The 26,630-nt window shown below is 39.7% G+C and overlaps 1 protein-coding gene across 1 annotated transcript in view; it reads right to left on the bottom strand.

Moving 5' to 3' along the window:
• Positions 1-693: 693 nt before the first annotated feature.
• Positions 694-26,630, bottom strand: part of LOC139442356 (uncharacterized) — a 35,231-nt gene continuing 9,294 nt past the window's right edge. Inside the window, exons 11-58 of the mRNA XM_071223157.1 lie at positions 26,420-26,533; positions 25,578-25,835; positions 25,032-25,176; positions 24,739-24,943; positions 24,311-24,463; positions 23,799-24,150; positions 23,329-23,635; positions 22,691-22,817; positions 22,355-22,591; positions 22,039-22,248; positions 21,604-21,875; positions 21,293-21,452; positions 20,961-21,182; positions 20,548-20,698; positions 20,030-20,313; positions 19,672-19,869; positions 19,312-19,447; positions 19,135-19,181; positions 18,829-18,952; positions 17,804-18,033; positions 17,280-17,444; positions 16,990-17,161; positions 15,767-16,021; positions 15,292-15,512; positions 14,490-14,595; positions 14,179-14,295; positions 13,720-13,852; positions 13,197-13,371; positions 12,617-12,893; positions 11,771-11,957; positions 11,091-11,305; positions 10,487-10,719; positions 10,124-10,277; positions 9,819-9,997; positions 9,117-9,254; positions 8,850-9,015; positions 8,444-8,582; positions 8,228-8,349; positions 7,985-8,124; positions 7,628-7,775; positions 7,318-7,512; positions 6,958-7,161; positions 3,673-4,431; positions 2,934-3,146; positions 2,681-2,776; positions 1,775-2,088; positions 1,454-1,649; positions 694-1,052 (exon numbers count right to left, since the gene is read on the bottom strand). Coding sequence (XP_071079258.1) covers positions 778-1,052; positions 1,454-1,649; positions 1,775-2,088; positions 2,681-2,776; positions 2,934-3,146; positions 3,673-4,431; positions 6,958-7,161; positions 7,318-7,512; positions 7,628-7,775; positions 7,985-8,124; positions 8,228-8,349; positions 8,444-8,582; positions 8,850-9,015; positions 9,117-9,254; positions 9,819-9,997; positions 10,124-10,277; positions 10,487-10,719; positions 11,091-11,305; positions 11,771-11,957; positions 12,617-12,893; positions 13,197-13,371; positions 13,720-13,852; positions 14,179-14,295; positions 14,490-14,595; positions 15,292-15,512; positions 15,767-16,021; positions 16,990-17,161; positions 17,280-17,444; positions 17,804-18,033; positions 18,829-18,952; positions 19,135-19,181; positions 19,312-19,447; positions 19,672-19,869; positions 20,030-20,313; positions 20,548-20,698; positions 20,961-21,182; positions 21,293-21,452; positions 21,604-21,875; positions 22,039-22,248; positions 22,355-22,591; positions 22,691-22,817; positions 23,329-23,635; positions 23,799-24,150; positions 24,311-24,463; positions 24,739-24,943; positions 25,032-25,176; positions 25,578-25,835; positions 26,420-26,533 — 9,626 coding nt within the window. The 3' untranslated portion in view covers positions 694-777. The remainder of the gene's footprint in view (positions 1,053-1,453; positions 1,650-1,774; positions 2,089-2,680; positions 2,777-2,933; positions 3,147-3,672; positions 4,432-6,957; positions 7,162-7,317; positions 7,513-7,627; positions 7,776-7,984; positions 8,125-8,227; positions 8,350-8,443; positions 8,583-8,849; positions 9,016-9,116; positions 9,255-9,818; positions 9,998-10,123; positions 10,278-10,486; positions 10,720-11,090; positions 11,306-11,770; positions 11,958-12,616; positions 12,894-13,196; positions 13,372-13,719; positions 13,853-14,178; positions 14,296-14,489; positions 14,596-15,291; positions 15,513-15,766; positions 16,022-16,989; positions 17,162-17,279; positions 17,445-17,803; positions 18,034-18,828; positions 18,953-19,134; positions 19,182-19,311; positions 19,448-19,671; positions 19,870-20,029; positions 20,314-20,547; positions 20,699-20,960; positions 21,183-21,292; positions 21,453-21,603; positions 21,876-22,038; positions 22,249-22,354; positions 22,592-22,690; positions 22,818-23,328; positions 23,636-23,798; positions 24,151-24,310; positions 24,464-24,738; positions 24,944-25,031; positions 25,177-25,577; positions 25,836-26,419; positions 26,534-26,630) is intronic.

Raw genomic sequence — 26,630 nt, 5'->3', positions numbered from 1 at the left:
CACTTTACAGGGTCTGAGTGAGGTATCAATGCTCATCTGCGTCATGTTATCTTGGTAGGCGCGCGCGGAAGCTCCCAGGAAGGACGACCGCACACAGTAGCGAAAAGTTGCTAATGTCTCGTACAGGTTGAAGGATATGTAATCGTGTCACGAACATAGAATACAATTGTGCATGGAAAGATAAGTATCTGAGTCAGCCCAATCGCATGTACATACAGTGTCTCTTGAGCAGTATATGTTCGTTGTTCTCCAGTATTAGGAAACTCTTTAAAAGCTGATTGTTCATCCTAATGAACTCAATCTATTATGGCAAATAGCTTTCCTAAAGAATGGCGTCCGCTTCTCTCACAAATATATTAACTGAAGGCTAAATTAATGCTATCACATAAGCGATGATACATATCATGGAGGATGATATAGAGAGGCGGCAATACAGTTACTGTTACAAATGTGGTCTTTGTATTTACACCAACGTTAAAAGGAACACAATAAACAATAAAGTCAACACTGCATCATGTTCACCGTTTAATATACAATGAATGCATATATACGACTGTCTTAGGCAACGATGCATAATATGTCTTTATTTATGTTTAAATAAATTAACATTTAGAAAAATAGAAGAATATGATGAGAGAGAGAGACATTTAGAAAAATAGAAGAATATGATGAGAGAGAGAGACACACAGAGAGAGACGTCATTCAATACGTTTAATCGCGTCAGTGAAAACCTGACATATATACATTTGTATGTGATCAAAAAGATCCATGACAGGTTCAAAGTACTATTTCCTGCTGATAGTGAGCACTATAACCACATGGGTCAATTGCGGCCACGGCTGCAAATAGAGATTCTGGTTGCGAGTGGGACGAGATCAAGGTCAGCGCAATTTCGGAGTTTCTTGTGTGAACCTCCCCCAAAATATCTGCTCCTCCAACCACTGTTCCAATGTGAAGCTCATATTGGAGATTCTCCCAAGGAGAGACGAACAGCCTGTCCCAGTTCAGAAAGATTTGGTTTCCTTTCAGAGACACAGCTATCTCAGCAGATCCTACAAATATTGACTAGGTGTCATACTTGAAGATGAATTAATGAGTAAATGCTTACATTGTTATACATAAAAGTTGAACACATTTAACTGTATCTTGGGTATATTTTTAAATGCAAGACATATGTAAAATCAAAAATTATTCCTGATAGGTTTGTCGTATTTTCGCACTTAACATTCATCGATAGGGGCACGAATGGTGACGAATGGGGGAATGATGAGTCTCAAAATATGAATACATCACGGTCAGTATGCTATCCTATGGGCCAGAAATACACATACATATATAGCTGATATGTCAGGTTGGATATTCATTATCATTACTATAATGTATATCTTTCCACACAATAAGATTGTCATTGGATGTCAAATAAGCTGCCAAATTTAGGATAAAACAATGTTACCTGTTATCGTCGGTGGATTGCCGTGGGTGGTAAGGTTAAGAAGAGTTGTTTCCCCTTGTATCCCAATGATGCTGTCTTGAGAAACTGCAACTTGGTAAGGGGCCAGGTTCTTGAAGTGCAGCCCACACAATGTGGCAAACTCAAAACTGGAATCTACTCTGTTCTGATATGTGCTGGACTCGTCTGTAACCTCAATCTAAGTATGAAATCAACAAGCACACGTCATTACTGACAAGAGTGGTTTGTCATTTAATCTATTTATATACAGGTCAGATACAGGTAATACACAAATAGATATACATGTACCACAAATAGACTTACCACAGTTGTCTGGAGAAGATTCTTTGCCCAGTGCATCCGCACCCTGTTGTTTTTAAGGCATTGACCACGTTGATAGTAGTACCTGACATTGTCTTCCAGGAGGACTGCCGCTGCAGATTTCAGCTGACCACGTGTCAGAGTTACGCCATCAGAGACGAGTGACGACATCAAACCCACCGTGTTGATACAGCGAACTGTTGAGAATATCTTCAGAGGAAGGCTAATATTGACGCTTGAGATGTCAAAGTTAGCTGTTGTTTGACTTGGGGGAGCCAATTCAAACATCTTAATGTCACCTTCGCCTGGAGTCGTGCCTAGAGAGAAAAGTTACTTGTCTTCAAAACAAGTTAAAAAAATATATTTATTTTTCAATTCACAATCAAAATCATATTGAGGTAAAACTCGCTGTAGCATTCCAAGCTATAGAACATCACGATAATCAAAGAATAATTTGTAAAGTACTGAATGAAATAACCTTTAAGGTAAAAGTCTGTTTTCAAGAAAGCCCGCAAAGGTGGTTATTCTTTAGATCAGCCACAAGCATTTTTGACTCGTAAAACATGAACACAAAGGGCCAACACAAAGTTGTACTGTGAAGCATAGTGGTGTTGTGTGAGGTTATCAGTATCATATCACGCTCAGTGAATAACTGAACATGTTCCTGTAATTTGACAGGTAAAAAAGCGTGAAGATCTGTGTTAGAATTGGCCTCCATCAAATCTGTGTTAGAATTGGTCTCCATCAACCAATACTTGTAAGAGGCGACCAACAGTATCCGGTAGGCAGGCTCGCTGACTCGCATGTCGTCGTATCCCAATTGTGTAGATCAATGATTTGGTGTCAATCACTAGATTGTCCTGTGGAGACTCCGTGGTTTACAGATATGGATACGGATATGTTGCATACCTATTGCCCAGCTACAGTGCAGAATACTCGACTCTGGCTCCTCGACTGCCCAGTTTACGTATACATCGCCCATAGCCTGGTAGTCAATGTCCATTCCTGTAGGAATAATGAAACATTCTTAATGTGACATGTACGTAATCAGTGGAGATTAGACTTTTTAAATGCAATTATACGACTGTTGACTAGTTTTGTAAATCTGATATATTAAATCTAAATAGATGATCTGACAGAAACCACAAGCATTTCACTTTACCATCTCCATCATTGACGTGAAAGAACATTGGTGGAGTCATGTCAACAGTGATGGGTTCAGGGTGGGATACAGTGGTGAGGCCAGCAGCATTCCTGGCTGTGATGGTCAGGTACAGTTTCTGTTTGTGAGTCAGCCTCAGACCAGACACAGTTCCATGTGCATGTCTGCCAACGCTCTTATACCTCAGCACCTGAGTTCCTCCGGGGACAGTACCTTTACGAGACAATAATTGTATTGGCATCACACTTATTTGATCTATTGTTTCTCTCATTATGTCTAAATTATAACACCAAACGTATCTGGGTATCAATACGTCTCATCAAAAATAGACGTGTTACTTGTAAATCTGACTGTATACTTGACTGATGCTAATGGTACAATGACGAACATGTCCTGCACATGAAATTACAAGTAACAGCACAGTAAAAAGTCGAAGTCATATTGAAAAGAGCAATTGCTATTGCAGCTGAACTCTCGAATGTTAAAATGGAAGACATACAAATTAGATTTGTCACCCTGTAGCTGCCTCCACGCATTAAGAAATGTGATGTGAATCATCTTCAAATACAGGTGATCAAAGGGGATCAAAGAACTTGCCTTTGCATGTGTTTGCGACGGGTGTCGCCGGTGGGACAGGAACGAACGCACTCTCTCACGCACACGCACGCACACTTTTCCACTCCCAAAAGATTAAGCGAACAAGATATAGGTTGATGAGACATAATCTTATCACACGTACCTGCGGCCATTGTATATTCTACAATTGGAGATTCTCGATCATCATAGTGCCATGATGCATGGACTGATGACCAGTGCTTCCGGAAGACAGATTGAAACAGGGTGTTATTTTCTGTCACCATATTATCTGCATTCCCCACATAATCCACTCTCTGCAACAACACGTGATCCAGGGCCATTTCCATTTTGTGAGAGGACGTCCCGATCTTCAACAATGTTGTGGTGTTCTGTGCCAAGAAGGTGAAGCTATACTGGCTCCACAAGATAATCCGCCCTCCAGTATCATGACACGTATCTACACAAAGGTGAGGATCGAGGCTGAAAGTAAAGGTGTCATTTCCAAACGAGATGAAACCTTCTACTGCTTTGTGATTGACAGTTATGTCCAAAGGATACCCAACATGGATGGTTACTTGGTATTTGCCACCAACTTCAAGGTCCCTGACATTCTGTTGTATGCTGCCTCGTACAGAAACTAGAGTCTTCCCGTGTTTTGCATGGGGAGCACCAGATGTCATGAGCTTGATGCAAGAGTGCCTCCCAGTCTCCCATGAGGGTGGTTCAGGATGACAGTCACTGGATGCTGATTCTCGGCTAATGCTTTCCTCAAAGGAAGGATTGGACAACAAATTGTTTCCCAGATACGCAAAGTTCTGAACAACAGGTGGAGATGAATCAATGATGACGCCATCTGATACAACCACTTTAGATGTGTGGCCAACAATGTCTACTGCATACACTTTGGTCCATATTTGTATTCCTGTAAATAATATTCATAAAGCCTTTAAGGACTCTTATAATCAACAGTGATCGTGTCCTGAATTGATAATACCAGTACCATAGTCAATATGTATCTGGCAACAAAAGAAACCAGAGAGACTGACATGTCTGTTTCATATTTAGATCTATTCATAACGATTCAGTGACAAGAACCTCTCCACAAAACCGCATGACAAGAGGGATGACTTCAACTTTCCAATAGTCAACTTTCCCTCCATGTTGAGAAATATTAATATTCCTGCAGCTCAAGCCCTTGCTGTCTACATGTCACAACTTTCGAGGTACAATCGAACATGCTCTGTCCACGAACATTTCAAAGACCGTCAAACGACTCTTGCTTAAAAGTTGTGTGATCAATATAACAACATTCAAGGCCTCAGTAAAGCTTTCAAAAGTTTTATGGTGGGCATACGGAGGACATTTCCAAATTTGACGCATCAGTGACCAAAATCATGTCCCAAAGCAATTCTATATTTTGATTTATAATATGTGCTTTCTTTGAAGAGCATGTTCATGTATGTTCATCCGCCCGTCCGTCACGCTGATATTACTGGTCATGATCTAAAATGATTTCGGAAATTCGAAAGTCTTAAATCCATTTTTAAGAAAGTTATGGCCCTTCCTCCATGCTTTTCAACTTACTTACTTTTAATCATACTGCCTGAAATGGGGACACGTTTTCTCAGAAACTACTGAAGTAACATGAGTGAAACTTTGCAAGCTGACCTAAGAAATACTTATCAAGAGTTCGAAAATTGGAGCACATTTTGTTACAGAGTTAAGACCATTGCTCCATGCTTTTTAACTTATTGCAAAGTGTCTGCAATGGGGGCAACCTTTCTTAGACACTACTGGCGTTACATGAATGACGTTACATGTTTGCATGCTTTTCTATAAGATACTTGTCAATAATAGGTCCCGTAAAATATTTTGTGAGAGTTGCAATGATGACACGTTTTCTAAGAAACTACTGAAGTTAGCTTATCTGAGAGATACAAGACTCAATTGGTGCCATACATTATTGTTTCCATAGAAGGGTCTTTTAGTGCGTATCAATTTCACATTTAATATTTTTTTATAATGAGATTAAGCAACCCCAGTTCCTTCTTTAGTATTTATAGGACTCTTTTTACAGTTTCTATTCACTATACTATATAAACAAAGAAAACTCTAATATCTGCGAAATGTCTGACACAAACAATCAACAATGATGTATTAGTTATTGTCAGTCACATCTATCTGTTGGGTGAATAAATAGAGGTTATCACGCGAGTGTGTTTGGGGATGGTAACTATCCTGCATAGGAATAAACATTGTATTTAGCGAGCCTTGGCGAGCTAAATACATATTGTTTATTCCTAATACAGGATATTTACCATCCCCAAACACACAAGCGTGATAACCTCTTTATCATATAATGTCATTCTTTAACTCTGTGCTTTAAAATCGCTTTCCCTCTCTTACAAACATTACCGAAACATTGCGCACATTAATATTTATTACATCACAGGGTAAGTGATGTGTCAGTCGGACAGTGACAGTCGCCAATATAGTTCCAACTGAAACAACATATACGCAAAACAACAGTTGTTTTTAATGTCTGTCCGCTAGAGTAACTGCCCTTTGTCAAAGGGAAGCTACTCTAACCCTAGTCTATGAGACGTCACGACCACGGTCAGACGTTGTTGACAGTCGGTCTGTCCTGTCATAACGTTAAGAAGTGTAGTCAGATGTACACACAGCGACAAAACGAAACAAGGTAACAATTCATATTGTCATATTTCGGCCAAATCCAACTATTTTAATTTGTGGAAAAGGTTTCAAGCCGCATAGGTCTACAAGCACAGATATGGCTACTGATCCCGCTTGGCTAGGCTTCGTGCCCTCGCAAAATTATTTCGAAATTTATGTCTCCAAAGTTGCCAAAACTTATAAAATGCCTTAGCTACGTCACAGTTAGACATGGATTTTCAGTATATTTGACTGTTCTTTTGATAATGATAGCATTATCCCTGTAGTTTATCCAGATTGCCGATGGTTAATTCTGACTCGATCGCCGAATGAAGAGGGCGAGCCATGTTTGCTTATAAACAGTGAAAGTAGTCCTACTTTACCTTTGATATTTGCATCTCTATCCGCATATGAACCCAACGGATATCGTTTTTATCCGTTGGCTTTATCCTACCGAGAAGCCTACCCATTATATGATAAATTATGGTAATTGCTATGAAGTTATTCTTTATGGTGTAATTTCACTTCGTGGCTATTATCAATGTGATAGTTATTGATACAAGAGCCTGGAACATTTTTGTCAGATAACCCAGATAAGTTTATATTTTGGGTTCAGTCCCTTGATTTGCCACTTAATGCAAATGGTCCAAGGACCATCTGTGTGGGCACAGTGGTCTAATGTCACCACGTCGTTTGTCTCGAAGTATAAATATGTTCCAATTGTAACACTGTATTTTCTTTTTAAAACAACTAGTCGAATGATTGATGTTAATACCATTATCAAGTGGTGAATCCAGGCGTGTCTTGGCTGAGGTATGTAGCCCCACATCCTGCCAATCCAAGATGTCGCATCCAGATATATCATTGGTTGTACCAACACACCAGACATATTTGCTGATTGTGGAATCTTTGTCAGCAAACCCAAACCAGGAGGCAGTTACACGTGTCTGGGAGGGTTGGTAGTCAATATCACCGAGCCCTGGAGAGTGAAAGTAATGATGAAACAATGTCACGCTCAGCGAACTACTTAAATATATGTGACCCCACAGACAGTATACATAATACGCCCTCTAATGATTGAATATTTAATGGTATTGAATTCTTGTTCATAACTTTGGTGAAATCCTATGCCTACCGTCGCCATCTTCTAATATCCCCGCTACTGGTGGAGTGACATCGATCTGTACCCCATCTGAGAACGCCCAAGCAACCAGTCCTGCTTTGTTATATGCTAATATGTTGGAGTAGTAGATTGTGTCTGATTCTAGAGACAACCCAGGCAGTGTGCAGTTAGTTGTAGTCATGCCAGACGACTCATGTATGCTGTAACCTGAAACATACCGGCACAGGCAAAGTTTCCATTTAGTTCTAAGCATTCCGATTAATGCACACGCATAGCTTCAAATGTTTTTGTTGTCCAAAGGTTACATGTTGTGGGAACCTACCGCCGGGTGAAGTACTTGTATATGCCCCGTATTTCAGGAGTCCTGTCTGTGTGTCCATGAACACGGTGTTCCAGCTTAGGTATATCCTATCTACACGGCTCTGATAGTCGGTGTCTTTCCTGTCTCCAGATTCCAAGAGTTCTTTCACCTATCAAGAAAAACATTGAATTGTGACTTTGAAGTGAAAACGACTTTATCAAAAAGGCTCATTGTGATTATATTTGGACATTTGTAATACAAGTCCAATCATATCTTATGAAATATGTGATCATTATGTATTTGATACGTTTTGTAAGATTCAAAACTGATGGAATGAATTAACATCTATTCTGATAGTATATTATGCAAGTTTCCTACCGCTACTCCTTGTCCTGACGCTGTTCTTGGTCTTGTAATATCAATAAGGATACCATCAGATTTGTAGATTTTGTAGGTCTCCTCGTCATACCAAGCTCGCACAAATACACTGTAACTGACCCCTGATGTCAGCTCATGCCCTGGAATAAAAATATATACAGGCTCATGTGCGTTTAGATATAGAGTAAACATAGCATTTAGGCAAATACAGAACAGAACACACTTATCCCTCCACCCCCTTACCTTTCGGTAGTGCTATGACTGTAGACATTAGACGTCCTGCATCAAACCACACTCGTTCCTTACTTTCCTCATAAATCCCGGCCGGATATTGCAGACTTGAATGCCCAGCACTGAACTCATACCTGCAAATAACATCGTTTAAGGCCTGTATCTATCTCAGACATAAGTAAACGGAAGTAATATATTAGAAATGGAAATGGAAATGATACCAATTACCTCACAGGGTGGGCAGTTTGCATGTTGGTTACCGTCCATGTAGCTGCAAGGAATGAGTCATAGGGGGAGAAGTCCACGTCATCGCCCAATACCGCAGATTTCAGGTCAATGATGTCAATGACAGTCAGTGAAGAATTTCCTACATCAAAAACTGTCACATAGATTTGGGCATAACGTGGAGACAACAGGCAGTACGATGTTTCGTGTAAAAACCATGTTCTCAGTTTTAAAATATTTTGACTTTATTTAAACATGGTCTTCAGTTACTTTATCATGACACTGTATTGGCCCCTCCGGGGTTCGATGTCCCACTTGGGTACAATGTGTGACACCCATTTCTGGTGGCCCCCACCGTGATATCGCGCGAGTATTGATGAAAGCGGCGTTAAACAATACTCAATCATACCATTTGCAAACACTGTGCATCCTTGACTGGTGCCACACGTCTTGTCCTGGACGGCACAGACGCAGTGCCCTTCACAGCTGTAGGAGCTGCACCGTCTCACCAATTCCAGCTCCCCTCCCCCTCCCAAAACCAGCTCGGAATGGAGGGGGCGGCTCTGTAGTCCAACCTGCATCACGAAACGAAGTGAACCACAAAGAAAGGAAGAAAAACGAGAAAATGTACACAACAGCAACTTACAAGGAAAGTCAACTTTGACAAAGTACTTACACCATTTACTGCCAACATGGTGATGAAAACAGAGGATGTTGATGACATGTCAGTGGTGCTGATGTTGAATGTCTGCACTACTCCCTCATCTTCCAGGTCGACGCCACTGATGTTGTGGTATACCTTCACCAGCTGGTCCTGGACATACACGATACATACATTCAGAACAGTATTACTTGTTGGTTGGTTTGTTGTTTAACGCCGCACTCAGCAATATTCCAGCTACATGACGCCGGTCTGTAAATAATCGAGTTTGGACCAGACAATCCAGTGACTGACTTCATAAACATCGATCCACGCAATTGGGATCGATGACAGGCATCAACCATGTCAGTGAGCCTGACCACCCGATCCAGTCAGTCGCCTTTTACGACAAGCATAGTCGCCTTTCACGGCAAGCATGGGTTGCTGAAGACCTATTACACCCCGGACCTTCACGGGTCTATTACTTGTCAATGCAAGAGAATAGCCAGATTAAGTCATGTGCCGAAAGAGATTCCATTTGGCTTAAGGGGCAAAATAGTCGCGCAAATAATATGAAATAATATGAAAATCAGTGATAAACCACACTACTTTTGTTCCTCTGAAACTTAATATGTTACCTTAAATGCCTAAAATATAGCTTTTGACATAGGAATCGAAATCAGTTCAATTAACCTCTAGACTTGTGTTAATACAATGTCAATTATAAAGTGTTGTAACCTGTGCCAAGTCGTTGGCAAATGGTCTAGAGCCAACTGTAGTCATATAATGATCTATGCCAGAGTGTAGGTCGGCAAAACCCAGCCATGCAAGACTCAGGCTGTTTGTTGTCCAAGTCATCCAACCAGACTGATTCCTTGACAGTTTGGCAGCATGGTCCGTTTGCACAGCAAGTACCCCTACACAGATGAGATTGAATTAGATGTTCTTGTGCAGATAATTTCATTATACACACACTACAGTTCAATATTAGTATATAAGATATATTATATCAAAATCTGTGTTTATTGTTGATATTGACCTACCTGTTGTTGGTTCAGAGCTGTCAACCAAAATGTCTCCTGTCTGAGTTTGTGTACAGAGACCAGCCATGTTGCATGCTACAACCTTCACCCTGTAGTGACTTCCGTCATGAAGGTTCAGCTGCGTGAAGGTAAATTCTCTCAAGAGTCCTGGAATCTGAAGGGAAAACGTGTCTCCTGGTTAATGTGGTTATATACAGTAGACGGATTGTATTACTTAATTACATACGTTTATCATGTTTGTTGAACAGATATTAATGCAAATCAAATCGAAGATTGGGAAGGTGAGCTAATTCTTTAGGACTTGTCCTGTTTCAGTAATTTGTATTTGAAAGTCCCAGTCAACACCTGATTGTTTGCTCTTACCTCCATCAAGGAAGAATCAAACTCCCCCAACTGATGAGTGGAGATGGAGATGTACTGTCTCTCTATGAAAGACTCCTCGTCCTTCAGCTCCCAGCTGACCCTCACAGTTGACCGACTTATCAGCGTCATGGCTACCAGCGATCCCTGCCCTCCCGCAATATATGGAGCCTTAACCACCTCAGGTGCGCTGTCGTCAATGATGAAACCATTCGATGTTGATGTGGTGAACATTCCTAGAGTCATTTCCAAATGGAGTCATTACCACATAAAATACCAAAGCCCCGAGTATTTGCATATTCATAACTTAGAGAAACGAAAATGAAATGAACCTAACTGTGCAATGGTATAAATTGATATGTACTTATAAAAGCTGTCCGCATCACTTGCCCCACAATATAAGTAGAATTATGTCAAACTGTCATTCCTAAAGAATGTTCATTATCTAAAACGTTCAACCTAATGTTTTCGAAAACATTTCTGACAGATATTTTGGATATTCATCACTGTGGTGATATGAAAGAAAGCTTGATTTCAAAGCAGAGCACGACGTGTTTGTATCTTGAATTGACTATTACTTCATCCTGAATCTTTCAATTACCCATACCTGCTTTGTTGAACGCTCTAACTGTTATATACATCCTTTTTCCGACTGGAAGCAGCTGGCTTTCATTCAGTGTATGGAATGCCACCTCTTCAAGGGCAGCATGTTGGGATGAGAGAATATCATTGCCTCCTGGTGTTGTCCCCACCTGCCATTCATAGAAGTCCAGACCTGACTCTGTGTCCTGGAACCCATACCACTTGCAGCCCAGGAACGTTCTAGTGACAAGACATGTACATATGAAGTTTATTATATTAATCCATAAGTGCATACAATCGCTATAGTATTGTAATGATAACTGGGTGATACAAATGAGTATATATTGCGATGTATAGTGATTTTTGTATACATAATATAACCACGATGTATAGTGATTTTATATACATAATATAAGACCCGTGGAGATCCTGGGCAGAATAGGTCTAAAGCGACCCATGCTTGCCGTAAAAGGCGACTATGCTTTTCGTGAGAGGCGACTAACGGGATCGGATGGTCAGGCTCGCCGACTTGATAGATGTGTGTCATCGATCCCAATGATATTAATCACTGGATTGTCTGGTCCGGTCTCGATTATTTACAGAACGTCGTGATATAGCTGGAATATTGCTGTGGCGTTAAACAACCAGCCAACCAACATAATATAAAGTTGATATGAAAATAACTTAGCATAAATATGAGCAAACCTGGATGCCTGGTACTGGGAGTCTCGGTCGTGTGTGCCGTCCATGACGCTGCCAGGGACAGGTGGACTTTGATCCAGGATGACACCGTCAGATGTGGCGCTGCTGCACAGTCCCGCCTTGTTACACGCTGTCACTGTCACGTAGTACCTGACACCCTCAGCGAATATAATGTGATGGAACACAACATCTGGAAATAAGCACAAGGCCTGTTCAGTTTGCTGTATCAATGTTGCATTCAGTATAACATTCAGTAATAAGTGGTAAATGCTAAAATCTATTTCAGACTATTGATGGACATGGGGACTAAACCGGGCAAAATGCATAACAAAACATCAAAATGTTGTTTGAAATGGAACGAAATCAAGACAGCAAGACACATTGCCTAAATGGAATTCAGCTACGATCTTGAAGCACCTATAATACGCCAATGCACAGGATATCGGTAGAGAAACAACATGAAGCTGGGCTCCAAAACCTCGTAAGATTATACAAAGGTGCTAAAGGTGAACAGTGTACATGTTGTATGGTGCCCATGTTGTGTAATGAGGATAGAGAATTAAGTCTAAGATTGATTTAAGTGACAATACATTTAATCCTAATCTACCTCACATGGCACTGGGGTTGTCACAGTTAAATGATGAACACTGTTGCTGTATTCTTTTAATAAAAACGAATGAACACCAGTATTATGAATAACAACTTGTCGTTACTTGATAATATTATTTTTTCAAATACAAAAGTATGTCTTTATAGCTTTAGACCGTCAGTTCTGTCGATGCCATTTGAAGTCATGAACAGGAAAACACCATGTAGGTTCATTGTTTTGCAGACCTAAATAAAACCCACCTGTTCTTGCACCAGCATCAAATTCCGCAACTGTGTCCTCACAACCAGGGCAAGTCCCAACCTTGACCAAAAAGTGTGAAATTGCAGAATGGAAATCGGAAAACCCGTCCCAGTGGGCTCCCATGTCCTCTGTTCTGGTAATATGATCTCTATCCTTCACCCCTGCTGAACCAGCTAATGATCTCCCATCAAACACATGACCGACACTAGGGGCTGTTGTATCCACTTCCAGTGCATGTGACGTGATGAATGTGGTGAGACTCACCCTGTTGTAAGCCTGCAGAGCGGAGGGAAACATATACATTAACTGTTCATTCACTGATAAATGCAGGACTTACATTGGCTTGAAATACATGTATGCTTTCATACTTTGACTATGTCTTCTTTGACGCTTAATGACTATGGTAAATAATAGAATTGAGGACTTATTCAATCGTTTTATCACAACCACTCAGCCTCTTTACTTCTATAATATTGTATGAGTATCAAGGTGCTTTCATGTAAATTCAACATAATTGTTTCTGGACCTTAAGTAAAAGCATGTTGGATATCCAAAGTTATATAACACTGACAAAATCACCTTTACTGTAACAAACAAACTGTGACCATCTTTCATAGTTTGGGAAATGTCAAGTTCTGCACAATGGTTCTCTACTCGTCTCAATCCCGAGATGTCCTGGTGACCTGGTCTACTTCCAACATAAACATCGAATTGTTTGATACCACTCTCATCGTCCATAAACACTCCCTCCCAGCTGAAAAACAAAATAACAAGAAATACACTGCTTGTTATCGAACTATTATTGAGCCCTATCAATTTCTAGAGTTGGAGTACGCATAGCATGTGTAACTGTTTTATTACGCTGTGGTCAGAAATATAGAATAAGGTAATATAGAGAAAACCTACTTCACAATGACTTTCACGGAACAAACAAACTGTGAATAATGAAATCAATACATTTTAGCCCACTGTGCCTAACATGGGGTATACAAGCACAGAATGTTAAGTTGTGTGAACAATAATCAAACTTATGTTTCTGTGATTTAAAACTTATGAAGAACATAACCTGTTTCAAACAAATTCGTAAATTTACTGTATGTACCACACTGAAAGGATGGGCGCTGTGATGTATCTTTCTTCAAGTTGTATGTTTATGCCTGTGTGGTAGGGTGGAGTAGAGTCGATGACAAAACCTGCTGACGATATAGCTGTGTGGCTGTTGACAAAGTCGGTAGCTGTAAACACCAAAATCAAAATCATCTCAGGATAAGATAGATTCATGTACAATTTACTACTTAGTTTCAATCTGCTGGTATCCACAAATACATATGAATACATGTCATGCTGTAAATGGTAGTATTATGAGGTCAATGACAACAGTGGTACATATAGTTTCTGTAAATGGTAGTATTATGAGGTCAATGACAACAGTGGTACATAAAGTTTCTGTAAATGGTAGTATTATGAGGTCAATGACAACAGTGGTACATATAGTTTCTGTAAATAACATTACTGAATCATTATTAGAAGACCTGTTTCATACACAGATGTATACATGTACCTCTGACAGTAGCATAGATGACGTGTCCGTCTTGTAGTTGAAGACCTGATAGGATGGTGTGATGGGCGTGTCCAACATTTGCGAACACCCTGATGTCTTCCTCTCCTGGCATTGACCCTGTTACATGAACACGTTTGTCATTTCAGCAATGTACATTACATTCTAATCTACTAATACATTATTCAATACTCGTACAAAGTCCATGTTCTGAAACTTCAATAAACTCTTTTCGTTAGAAGAAAGAAACAGAAGAAAAAACCCTATACAAATTATGTACTTGACGTACATCTCAACGTACAATATTGTCCTACCTAATGCAACATGATAGAAGGCGATGCCGCTCGCATGTGAACTTGTTCCTCCCTCCTCCACATCAGTAAAGCCAGACCAGTTAACACTCACTTCAGATGTGCTCATCTGTGAGAGATATACTTCGTTAATGGATTATTCATAATCATCTCTTGTTTCAGTAAAAGAAGATAATTACTGCATTTGAACCTTTGAACAGAAAGTTTCATGTTCCTCACTCAGTGTCTAACAAAGCTATCACAACTTCCAGTTTAGATTATGTAAAACTTTCCGGAAAAGATGATTACAGCATAAGAGCGGAACGTCCAATATATCCCGATTAGTTTCAATAAACCGCACATTAGTCAACCCTCTCTGTTTGACTACCCCCATTCCGGTCTTACAGTTAGGTTATTCAAATAAATAAAATGACGAAATGTATATAAATTATCAAGGCAAGAGAACAACCAGTCTACATTATCCGCTGAAACAGATTCCATTGGCGTAAAAGGGTGAAATAGGATTATATGAATGAACAACTGAAAATCAGTGATGACACCAGGTGTTTGTGGAAACACTTTCCATAATCATAAGAAATCTTTTCTGACCATTGTACTATTCCGACTATGTCATAAGGTTATGTTTTTGAATCACTATCAAATAGTGATGATACCAGGTATAAGCGAAAAGGTGAGCGTATCCTGCCCCGTCGGTTGCACTCATCACAAACACATGCAAAGGTAAGTCAACTGATCACTTGAAAAAAGACCACGGAAACATTGGGTCACTTTTGTCACTGATGCCAAGAAATGAAATGTCACATACCTGATATATGTTTTCCTTTAGCCCCTGGATACTGACCGAGCCAGGAGATGGTGGAGTGAGGTCAACAGTGATACCATCACTACAAGCATTCACCTCTTTCAGGACAGTCGCCCATTTCTCATTTGTCACCTCCGTCTCCTCGGCTTGAATACAGATGTGAAACCTCTGTCCATGGGAAAGTTCTTCCTTGTGGTCAAAGTGTATGTTGACAAATTCTTTTCCTGGAAGATGAACAAAACACACAATGCCATTCATATTAAAGTGTCAATTTTGATAAGTAAAGATAAAGTTCAATATACTCAGCAAATCGTCTTGATCAAAGTACCTGGAATTTGGTCAGAAAGTATTTTTATGTTTTGATAAATTTACGAGCAAACAGTTGTATTAACATGAAACATTTCAAAATATCAACAGTGAGCCACATACAACAGACTTAGAAGTTCGCGGAGAAATAGTATATACTGAAAAGAATCACCCGTTTCTCCACATTTGACAACATCGGCCAATGCACATGGGTCAGTGAAAGTCATCAGACTCTCCCGCTTGTAGTGAGATGTGGGGTCCAACTTGTCACCTGCTACCACCGCCCACTTGTACTTCCTGTGACGTAAACTTGGCCACACAGCAGACAGGACGTTTTTGTAGGGAGTATAATCAACATCCAGCATAGGCCACAGGGCATTCTGATCTAAGGTGATGTTGTTCCCAATGTCCTTTCCAATCATTATACCTGCCAGGAATATATGACATACAGGTATGCAACTGATATATGAGTGAGTGAGTAAGTGAAGTGAGTGAATATGGTTTTACACCGGTTTCAGCACTATTCCAGCAATATTGCGGCGGGTGACACCAGAAATGGGCATCGCATATTGTAGACATATGTGTAATCAAACTCCGGTCTTCGACCTGACGAGCGAACACTTTAACCACTAGGCTTTCCCACCGCCCCCACTGAAGGAACTAAACAAAACGATGAAGCGCACATGGGGATAACTCCCCTTCATATTCAAGTGTTTAAACGGTCAATTACTTGTTTTTCAATTATTCATGATATTGAACAAACATTTCATTGATTTCAAAATCTGTTAGTAAACCTCTGTCGCCAGCAGGGCCCAGACCATCATTATGTGATTTAAAGTAATAACTGACCTCGGCTAGGCTACGGCGATATATGATAGAATGGTGTGAAATTATTTTTCAAATATTTCTATAAACCTTTAAGGCTCGGGAAATAATACAATCAAATCATGTGAAAACCTAAAAAACGTGCAAGTGATGAAATAAAATGGGCCTAACGAAAGAATATACATGCACTGCAAAGAGCAACTTGCGACCGAGCGAGAGCCGAGAAAACACTCCACATGCATCATATACATACAGAAAAAAACAGTCCTGTCAAATTTGAACAATGTTACTCAACATTTGTTAAGGACCTAACCTTTGATTTTTTTGGTCCTTGGCAAATGCTAAGTAGTGTATTTTTCACAAAAAAGTGTTTTGTAAACGTATTCAGGGAAGGGTTCTGAAAAGTCAAAGGAAATTTGTTTTGAAAAACACATTACTTTTCATGTACCCTCATGTATGTATGAAGTAAATACAATATGTCATAATATTTTAATAGGACATCATACTGAGGCATACATACAGTTGTGCATCGATTTTGTGAACATTATACTATTATTTTACATTTCTTACCAACGGCATCAATGACGAGTGAAGGCTTCACCAGGAGTGGATCAAAGGCAGAGCAGTTTCTGACATCAGCAGACACTACAGTAGAGTGACCCACTTTGTTGTATCCTCTGACGGCTAGGCGGCGACACTTACTAAAGTCCAGAGGTCTGGAGAGGCTGATCGTGAATAAAACCTGCCACACAATAATGAAATTCACGTTATCAACATCACTCGTGTTTGGCTGATATCAAGAATGTGTTTTGAATGGGATCGTTAGTTTAAGATGAAATGTATTTTATCATTTAGGTTACCTGAGTATCCTGATTAATAAGATTGTTCACAGGTGTCCAATGTGTCAGAAGGTTGCTGAAATGTCCACTATCTGTCAGACTCCACTCAAACCTGTCCATCACAGCATACGAGTTGGATGTAACAGGTATGTCGCCATCGCGGAAACGATCCAGGGCAACCTCGAGCTGTGCAAAGGTAAAGAAAACTTGCTATTTGTAGTTTTTAAGTGTTTGACTGAGTTCATCACAACATGTATTAGTCGTTCAATCATAGGACAACGATGGAAGATGATGTTGGTATTAAATATTCATCAGTTTATGTGTATGGATATAGTGTTGTCAAATCTTGTATTCCGAACCTATCTCACGCCGATTGCATTCTAAGTGCCACGATAAATACTGATGTCCAAATGTGGCACCTTAGACCAGTATGTCATCTGTATATTGAATATATTGAAGAGCCATCTTCTTTCAGAAAGTTATACGTCCAAGTATATTTCTGGATATTCTATGTTGATAATATGATTGGCTACCGTAGTGCTCACTTGTGACATCAACTCTGTCTCCGTGTATGTAATGTTGATGCCCCCTGCTACAGGAGGATGGGGTATTACTGTCACACCGTCACTATGCACGGGCCTGGTGCAGACTCTCACAGCACAGAACATGACAGCAGCCCTGTAGGTGTGTCCTGGGGCCAGGGAAAGTCCACTTAACACTGCATAGTCCGTGACTCCCAGGCTTGTGAACCCATCCACGGTGTGCCACAGATCATCTGGGAATGCATTATCGCCCTTATAGAGCACTGTGATCATTATATGTTATATATTTAGTAGAAGTTGCCACCAGCATTTTACAAATGATATCTTAATATCGAGTGCACACACATAGTTATCTTTGGTCGTTTGTATTTCATTGTCTGATTCTGTCCAACTTGTGTGTATGTTGACTGATGCGTACCAGATACACCATTCACAAGGCTAATGATCACTTGACTAAGGGCAGACTGTACAATAATATCATTAACCCTATTGTTCCACTACTGCTAAGACAATTAGATTTGATGCTTCAACCACGTAAGATGCTTTTCATTTCACATTCTTCAAATTTGGACATTGGTGCCATGGTATGGAAGCCATGTTGGACTGAATGTTCTTGTAATGCAATTTATCCATGTTTTCAAAAACTATTTGAACATTTGGTTTGCATTTCTACTGCAGTAAGCCTATTTTTTCTGAAACTTACCATGGGAGTGGCTGTCTAACTCCAGATGTGTTATAGCCTTTGCTTTTAGTAAGCCTTAAATATTTTGTTTTAGTGTTCTTAGCTTCTCTTTAACTAAACTTTTGACCATGTGACTCGGAGAAGCCTTTATAATACATGCCGTTTAAAGTCCTAAATCTCTTCTTGCATCAATAAGTTGCATTAATAATGTCAGAAACAATTAGAGACTATGCCCCATCATACGGTGCATATCAAAGTGAAAGATTGAGTATATTGTGGTACAAGAAACCACACGTCAGTGTATTGTGTTCTGATATATAAAACTGGTGATGATAACTTGATATACCTGACCCATGGAACTTTGTTTCAAGACGTATCTGGACATCAGTGTAGGGAATGTTGACACCAGTCGCTTCCCAGTTGACGGTATACACGGATGTGGACACTTGGTAGATCAGATCAGGAACACACTGATGCCATAGTGTAAGGTGCAAAATCAGTAAGTAAAAATATACGAGAAACGACACATTGTTGGAACAATATTTTATCATTGAGGTCTAACAACTTCATATTCATTGCTATTGTGGTGTTTACAAATGTTTGATGAATGAGTGTTCAGTGAGTTCTCATGACGAGGTTTTGGTGTACTTACAGGTACATCTCGAATGTTAGTCTTGCTTGTGGTCCGATTGTGAGTCCCTGGATGGAAAGAAGTATTACACCTATATTCTCACTTATTATAACATTTAAGTTGCTTAGAAAAACATTTGTTTTAGTCATGCCTAAATAATGTCCACATCACACACTAATATATCCTATCAAGTCATACCATTGGGACATCTGTCTCCATCTCTAACTGTGACACGTCCACCTACATCTTCATTATGTTTGATGACCATGACCCCATCTGATGACTGACTGATTTCTCCAGCAGATGTCCTGGCCTGCACTGTCACATAGTACACCTGTGAGAGAAGAGGCCAACAACTGAAAGGTTGTGCTCGACTACATACTTGATCGCTGTAGGAAATGCAGATTAAAGGACGTGTTCTTTATTAATATCAAACATATAATATATCATTATTGAACTAACCCGATAGTAAATCTGGTCACTCTGAACATATCTCACATATGTGTTTGTGATGTAGCCTATAATGAAAAAATGGCAGGCATCTACATGTTCACTTACAGTGTGCAAACTTAGTATCAAGTTGTTAAACTTGTGGGACATGGACTTTTCACAATCTTCATAGGCTCTGACGTTTTGCAGTCCAGGCATTGTACCAATACAGACACTATACTTGATCCCAATCAGGTCATCGTCAAACCCAGACCATTTTGTATGAAGCGTGGTGGTAGAGAGTTGGAGATCTGAATCCACAAAGTCCTGAAATGAAACAAGAAACCAAAACATCAAATGCAACTATGAGTGCACTATTCAATGTAGTGGTGTCTAAATGAACAATATCATGTGTTTTTTTCTATTAGCGTGAAATCTATTCTGTTGACATACAGATAGTTAACCTTATAGACACAGGTTGTTTTACCGTGATGTCAAAAAGTTCTTGTTCCTCCTGTGGACAGATATCAAGTACCACTCCCAGGGAAGGTAGTCTGACATCGTGGACGTATGGTTCTGATACACCAACAGTCCACAGTCCGACAATGTTGGTCACTTTGACTGAAACATAGTACGTGTGGCCGTGATGCAGATCCCAGTGGAGGTCGTTGGTGGCTACAGCTGTGCATGATGGTGGCGTGGAGACAGAGCATCCTCCTACTGACTGGAGAGGGAGGAAGGGGAGGATCCTAGATCCACCAGGAGACGAACCTGAATATGGTTAAAAATATGTGAAACCAGGAAAATGAGTTTCAATTTCATCTAAAATCCTGTATGTGTTGAAGGATCAATTATCAATGTAGAGTTTTAACGTTTACAGAGTATACAAGTGGCTTCTACCTGAAAGAATGATGTAAGATGACAGTCGTTATCTGAACTGTCATTCTTGTGTCATATAAAAATAATAGAAATATCATTATGATAGCTCACTCGACAGATACGCACCAACAGCAAATGTGTAGGTCAGATAGTCTTGTTTGGCATCTTGGAAAGAACCTGATGTCCAGGTGGTGACAAGATGGTTCTGTTGTAGGCCAACAGTGATTGGTGGTGTGAACACTGGTGCCTGGGTGTACACTGTTATAGGCCCCAAGACCTGCCATAATATAGAGAGTGGAGATTGGCGGCTGTTTTAAATGAACTTTCGTCCGTCATACTTCAAACAAAGTGAAAGTAACATTGTTTCATTCTACGCCTCCATTTCGTTTTTTATGGGCAAACCAATGTTGATATTTCTCAGACGTATACTTGAATATGTGTGTCTATTTGAGAATGTCTTTATTCGGGGCTTTCTTTCCTCCTGTTTAGTGTAACATCATTTTGTAGACATTTCAAATATATTTGTGTGTCTGACGTACCTCAGTGACAGATAATGCAGCTTTATTGATAGCTTTTACTGCTATATAGAACTGTTGCCCTTCACTCAGATGCGGATGGAAGCCTTCATAATGAGGGTGGTGGTCCGTGGATGTGTAAGGCAGAATATCTGGAGCTGCTTCACGAGATGGATCAGACATCAGTCCTAACTCATAGTCATAAATACCACTCTCAGCATCACTGCTAGTCCAGTTGACATAGAGCTGGAAAAGAAAATATACAATGTGATATGCACCGATTGTAATTATCATAAAATCTATGACTGAAAATAGTTGATGTCACAATGAAACTGCCATTTCAGACTAGGACTCACGTGATGTTTCTGGGACATGTAAAACTGATTGATAGTGCGGAGTCGGAAGGGTTGATGATGACTGCAGGAAGAAGCTTGGTGGATCACAGTTGAACCATTCAGGTGTTTGTGAAGGGGTAGGAGAGACAAGCTTTGATTGCTTGTTACTGCTGCTCGCATTCTGCAAATATAGACTGTCCAGATACACGAGTGCAGAAGCATTTGTTTGTGAGTACTAACATATTCATAAGCTAGTATATTATTCATACATTTCCTGACAAGTATTTTCTTCGATCACTGTGTTTTGGGTTTCAAGAGTGGTAATACTATACCTGCAATGAGTATCTGGTTCTTCAATCTGACTCCTCCTCCTGTCTGCAGTGACGAGCCACACTTCCTCGCCATTCGTCACCAGACCTTCAGTAGTGCGGGAGTTAAGGACAGCAATCTGTCTCAGTGACGGTTCTGTCTCGTCCACAGTAACTCCATCAGAGCAAACAGGAAGAGATGGCTCCAGAGCGCGGTTAAAGGCGACAACTGTGATATAGAACCTGCCTTCAGAAGGGGCTGTCCAAGAGACGTGAGTGGATGATGTTTTGGTCACCTGTGTGTAATCAGTGAACAGTCAGATTTTACACAATAGCCAGCAACCAGTAGACGGATGGTAATGATTTCATGAAAATAATAGTAATTACTCAGTTATATTTCATTGTTATCATAAATGTACTCCTATTTCGCATGGGACAAACAATTAGTTCCATACTTACATTGGGTGATGGCAAATCAAGCCCAAAATTCCTTATCTCAAGACAATGACCAGCGTATCCATACTGGTAAAACGTGACGCCACTTTCTCTATCAAAGAATCCCTCCCAGTGGGCATGGAGCTGCATACTGTCTTGGTAGTCAATTTCGGGATGGCCCCTTTGCCCATCTTCAACAGAACCAGGGTGAGGTGGACTGGAGTCAATGGTCACCTAGTCAAATATAACAGCTGAATAGCATAACACAACTTACCAAAATGCGTGCAATTGTCACTTCCATGTGTTAACAAACATACTTTTCTCAGAATGTTTTACAAACCTTAAAATCTAGGGTTGTTCTGAGTTTTGCACGATTCATCACCGTGACTTCAAGATAGTAATCCGAGTCATGAACCCCCTTGTCCTTGTCATGAAAGATCCCTCCGTGTGTCAGGTTGGCTGATACAATCTTGGGCTTGACCTGGAAGTGCCTGTGGTAGCATCCAACTCCAGGAGTGCAGTAACAATTCGGACCTCTGGCAGCAGTTTGGTATTTAGTTTCACATTCCACCAAGTCCTGTATATAATTTGTTGGACATTATATTTTGGTGCTGTTAACATTTCACATTTTTTATATCAATCAATTGCAAACCAAGAGTGCAAACCAACTATTTACCTGTGCCTCACCCTGCGCAGAAATGTGCTCCACACCATGGACCAAATCCTCACCTGTGTAGTTATCAAATAGTCGCCAGGTAACTGTCTCCAAACCACTGTGATCATCATAACTCACCCATTCGATACTGCAAGTTAAACAGTGGAATATATATTTCGTTGAATGGTGTTATGGATAACAGTGATTATCATATTTGAGGTAAACTCACAAATTGACAAAATTAACTTACAAAACATGTATGAAATGAATTGATAACATTAGTTTCAATGAACAAGAAACATGTTTCTTAATAAAATGTCAATTTCCTGGCACAACAAACACAACAAACACAACAAACATAAAGTCACCACCGTCTAAACGGACATATTGCATGGATACTACGGCTTCTCAAATGTAACTTAATGGTTCTCTTTGGTATTTGTGATGAATACGTTCTGAAAAGATGCTTCTAGAAGACTTCATATGTAAGGCATCAACTGTGACATCGATGATAGCCACTGTGTGTCAGTGCAAATAATTCAAGACAGGAAAATGCTTTCTGGAAAAGGCTCAAGGATCAGCTAAGTATCCTGATTCTGATATCCTGTTCCCACTGAACTTATCAATGTATCCCACTTTTCACTGTGAATATTACTTACACCATTTGATTAAATTCATCTATGTTGTGTACACTGACATTCAGCCTGTCGCCTCGTGTCAGCCACAGGTTCTCAATGATAGGAGGCGATGTGTCAATGTGGACCGTTACCGTCTCCTCCAGATACTCCCCCCGGACGTCATAAGCTCGGATCCAGTAGCGAAAAGTGTCCCCGTCAACCAGAGTGGGTGAGATTGTATGGGACTGGTTCAGGTAGAGGCTGCTGAAGTCTGGGTCATCTGGAACTGTTTCTATTAAAGTACCTCCCTTGTGATCAACTTTGTAAGCAGTTTTTATGGCAACAATTCCTGTAACAGATAAGTGTTAAAATAAATATTGTCAGCTTCGCTCCTTGAATTTGAAACCAGATTACTGATTTAACATTAAAAAACATATGTCAATTCTACATTGCAACGGGCATGGATATTCTCGAAAAAAGACGTAAATGAGACAATGTCTCGAAATTAGCACCTTGTAAGCTGGGGATTTTATCCACACCTCTGCTGTACCCTTGGTCATCATACTCCTCGTCAACATTAGAAACTGGCAATACCCTTTCCAGCCACCTGTTTTGGTAGTGTAGCGTGTTGATGTAGCGGTGGTTCCAGTCGATGTTAACTGAGTCTGATGTCCACTGCCAGTCCCATGAAGATATCTCAGCAGCTGACGTCACACGTAAGACAGTGTTGGGAGTCGTCTCTACCTTGGATTCTCCATCATAGATGATGATTCTTCTGCCACTTTTGAAGTTTCCAGCTTTGTCAATAGTTGTAATTTCTATTGAGAATATCCCCTTTTCTTTGAGATGTATCCTGCCTGTGTTCTGACACCAGAAGTAACATAAGTCATGTTTAATCATATAAAGATTTTTTTTTTTAAACTATGGCAACTTACTACTAACTTCTATGTTATCCAGATGTTGGTAAAGGCTTGTTAAATATTAAAGATAATGTTAATTTAATAATTTTTAACATGCATCTTACCTGTGAGGAATTAAACGTTTGTATTTGTTCTATAGTTTTCATGCGAATTCCGTCTTCACTGACAATAAACTCCATTTCAAATACTTGTAATTCGAACTGTCGTATGCCAGATGTAGCGTCTCTCCATCCATTCCAGGAAACATTAAATGATGGCTGTAAAACATTAAGAAAACACATTTATACAGTTGAACTAATCATACCCCCAGTGCCAGGTACACTTAGCCCTGACATTAAGTTCAAACTACAATATGCATTGTGTCTCAGCAACGAATGTACTTGGGTATCGTACGTTTCCAACTTTGTGTTTTCAACTGCAAATGGTGTCTATGCTAAAAACAGCTGTACAGCATGTAAATATTCAAAATGCCGTGATATTGTATTCAAAAGTGTGCAATGGGATATCTGACCTGTTTGAAGTATATTCTCACCTGCTTACTTGTCTTGGCAGCAATGAGCATATCAGCAGAACATTCCCGTGTTGCAATGCAGTGATATGGATTTATGTAGTCGATACCTATTCTCACTGCTGCTGTCTTTGTCTGGCCAGCGTAGAGGTGTGTCTGCACAGTGTTGTTTTCCATGTCCTTTACTTTCACAAACCCACCGTTTGAGGCCTCAAATTGAAATTGCAGCCTGCAATAAATCACAATCATTTAATACAGTGATTTTCAAAGTCATTTCTGTTTGGGTGATATATTTGTAATAGGCAAGTTTGTCTTACACATCCCCTGTTGTTAGCTCTGATGATTTGAAGACATTAATGATTTTGACATCTCCATTGCATTTGAAGAGACCTTTATGGGGGGCTAGCTCAGAAACGTTCTCACAGTTGATGGACGTTGAGAAATTGGTCATCTCCTTGATATCTGTAATAATCAAAAGCATTTCTAAGTAGCTACCCATTCAGGTTGTATGCCTCTACGTCGCACATAGCTAACATGACAAACAATATAGGTTACATATGGTAAGGTTACATCTTTATGAATTGTGATGAGGCTATCTTACCTTTCTCCATAACAGGTAGCAGCACTTAAAAACAGTGACGAATACAATTTTTCGCGAACACCTGGTGTCATCACTGATTTTCAGTGATCCACTCATATAATTTGCACTGCTTTTTTTCCTCTTTCGGTAGATAATCGAGATTTAATAATCTTTCGGGATGACAATTTAATGTTATGTTTATTGTCATAAATTTTGAAGCTTTAAAGTTTGTGCTGAAAATCGGAAGTTGTTCTTGAACTTTATATCACAGTTTATAATATACCTTTGAAAAGGTTTAATGCAAGTTTGCCTTGCACAATTCCAACACTGTAACCATCTATGAACTTATGTCTGGTTGGCAGTAGTCCAGAAGGGATAAAGTTGGTGTGAAAATCATAGTTAATGTTGTGAATGTTCTTCAGGTTTGTCCATGAGTCCTCCTGGGCCTCAGAGTTGTTAGGGTCGACTGGACCCTCGGCTGTTTCATTTCCCTGGCCGTGCACAACTATCCTGTTCCATGGTATCAGGGGTGGTGTGTCAACTAAAGGGTTGAATAGTAAAATTCTTAGTCAACTAAATGGTACAAACGATGATGGTGTTAAAAGCAAAGGTATGGTTTAATTTTGAAGTGTTATCATTATCAATGATTGTTTGCGTATATTTAATGGGATACATTAATTTGGCTACATTTCGCAAATGCCACTTTTTATGTAAACACACACACACACACACACACACATATATATATATATATATATATATATATATATATATATATATATATATATATATATATATATATATATTACACACACACCTATATATATATATATATATATATATTACACACACACACACACACATATATATATATATATATAAAATCTTGGACGCGACGTTATACCCCATTTCACCGACCTCAGCTCCTTGTTAAGACAAACCTATTACGAGTCATCACGCCGACTACAATTGAATTATTACTGCTTATTGACGTGTCTTACTGAGTAATAATGTATACAACAATATATAATGTAACCAAAAGTGACAATCATTACTGTGACTGAATATAGAATATTGATGGAAGCAGAGAAGTAAGTGTTGGATGTAACAGTAAATTAAACTAACTGTTCTGACAGTTCGGACCACTGAATCCAGCAGCGCAGATGCAATTACTGGCCAGTTCATCCCCGCACGTTCCCGGGTAACACCACGTGCTGTCTTGTCGCCATGAACATGCCTCTAAAGATGATAAACAGAAAATCATATATTCGACGTGCGTTGAAATATTTTTGCGGGGAAGTAGGGTAGCCTTTTAGTTTACAAAATCGTTCAATAC

The sequence above is a fragment of the Haliotis cracherodii genome, unplaced genomic scaffold (assembly GCF_022045235.1).
Source record: "Haliotis cracherodii isolate W230 unplaced genomic scaffold, xgHalCrac1.p SCAF_5, whole genome shotgun sequence".
Lineage (NCBI taxonomy): Eukaryota > Metazoa > Mollusca > Gastropoda > Lepetellida > Haliotidae > Haliotis > Haliotis cracherodii.
Note: the sequence above shows the minus strand (reverse complement) of the source record. Positions and strands in the feature narration are given on the sequence as shown.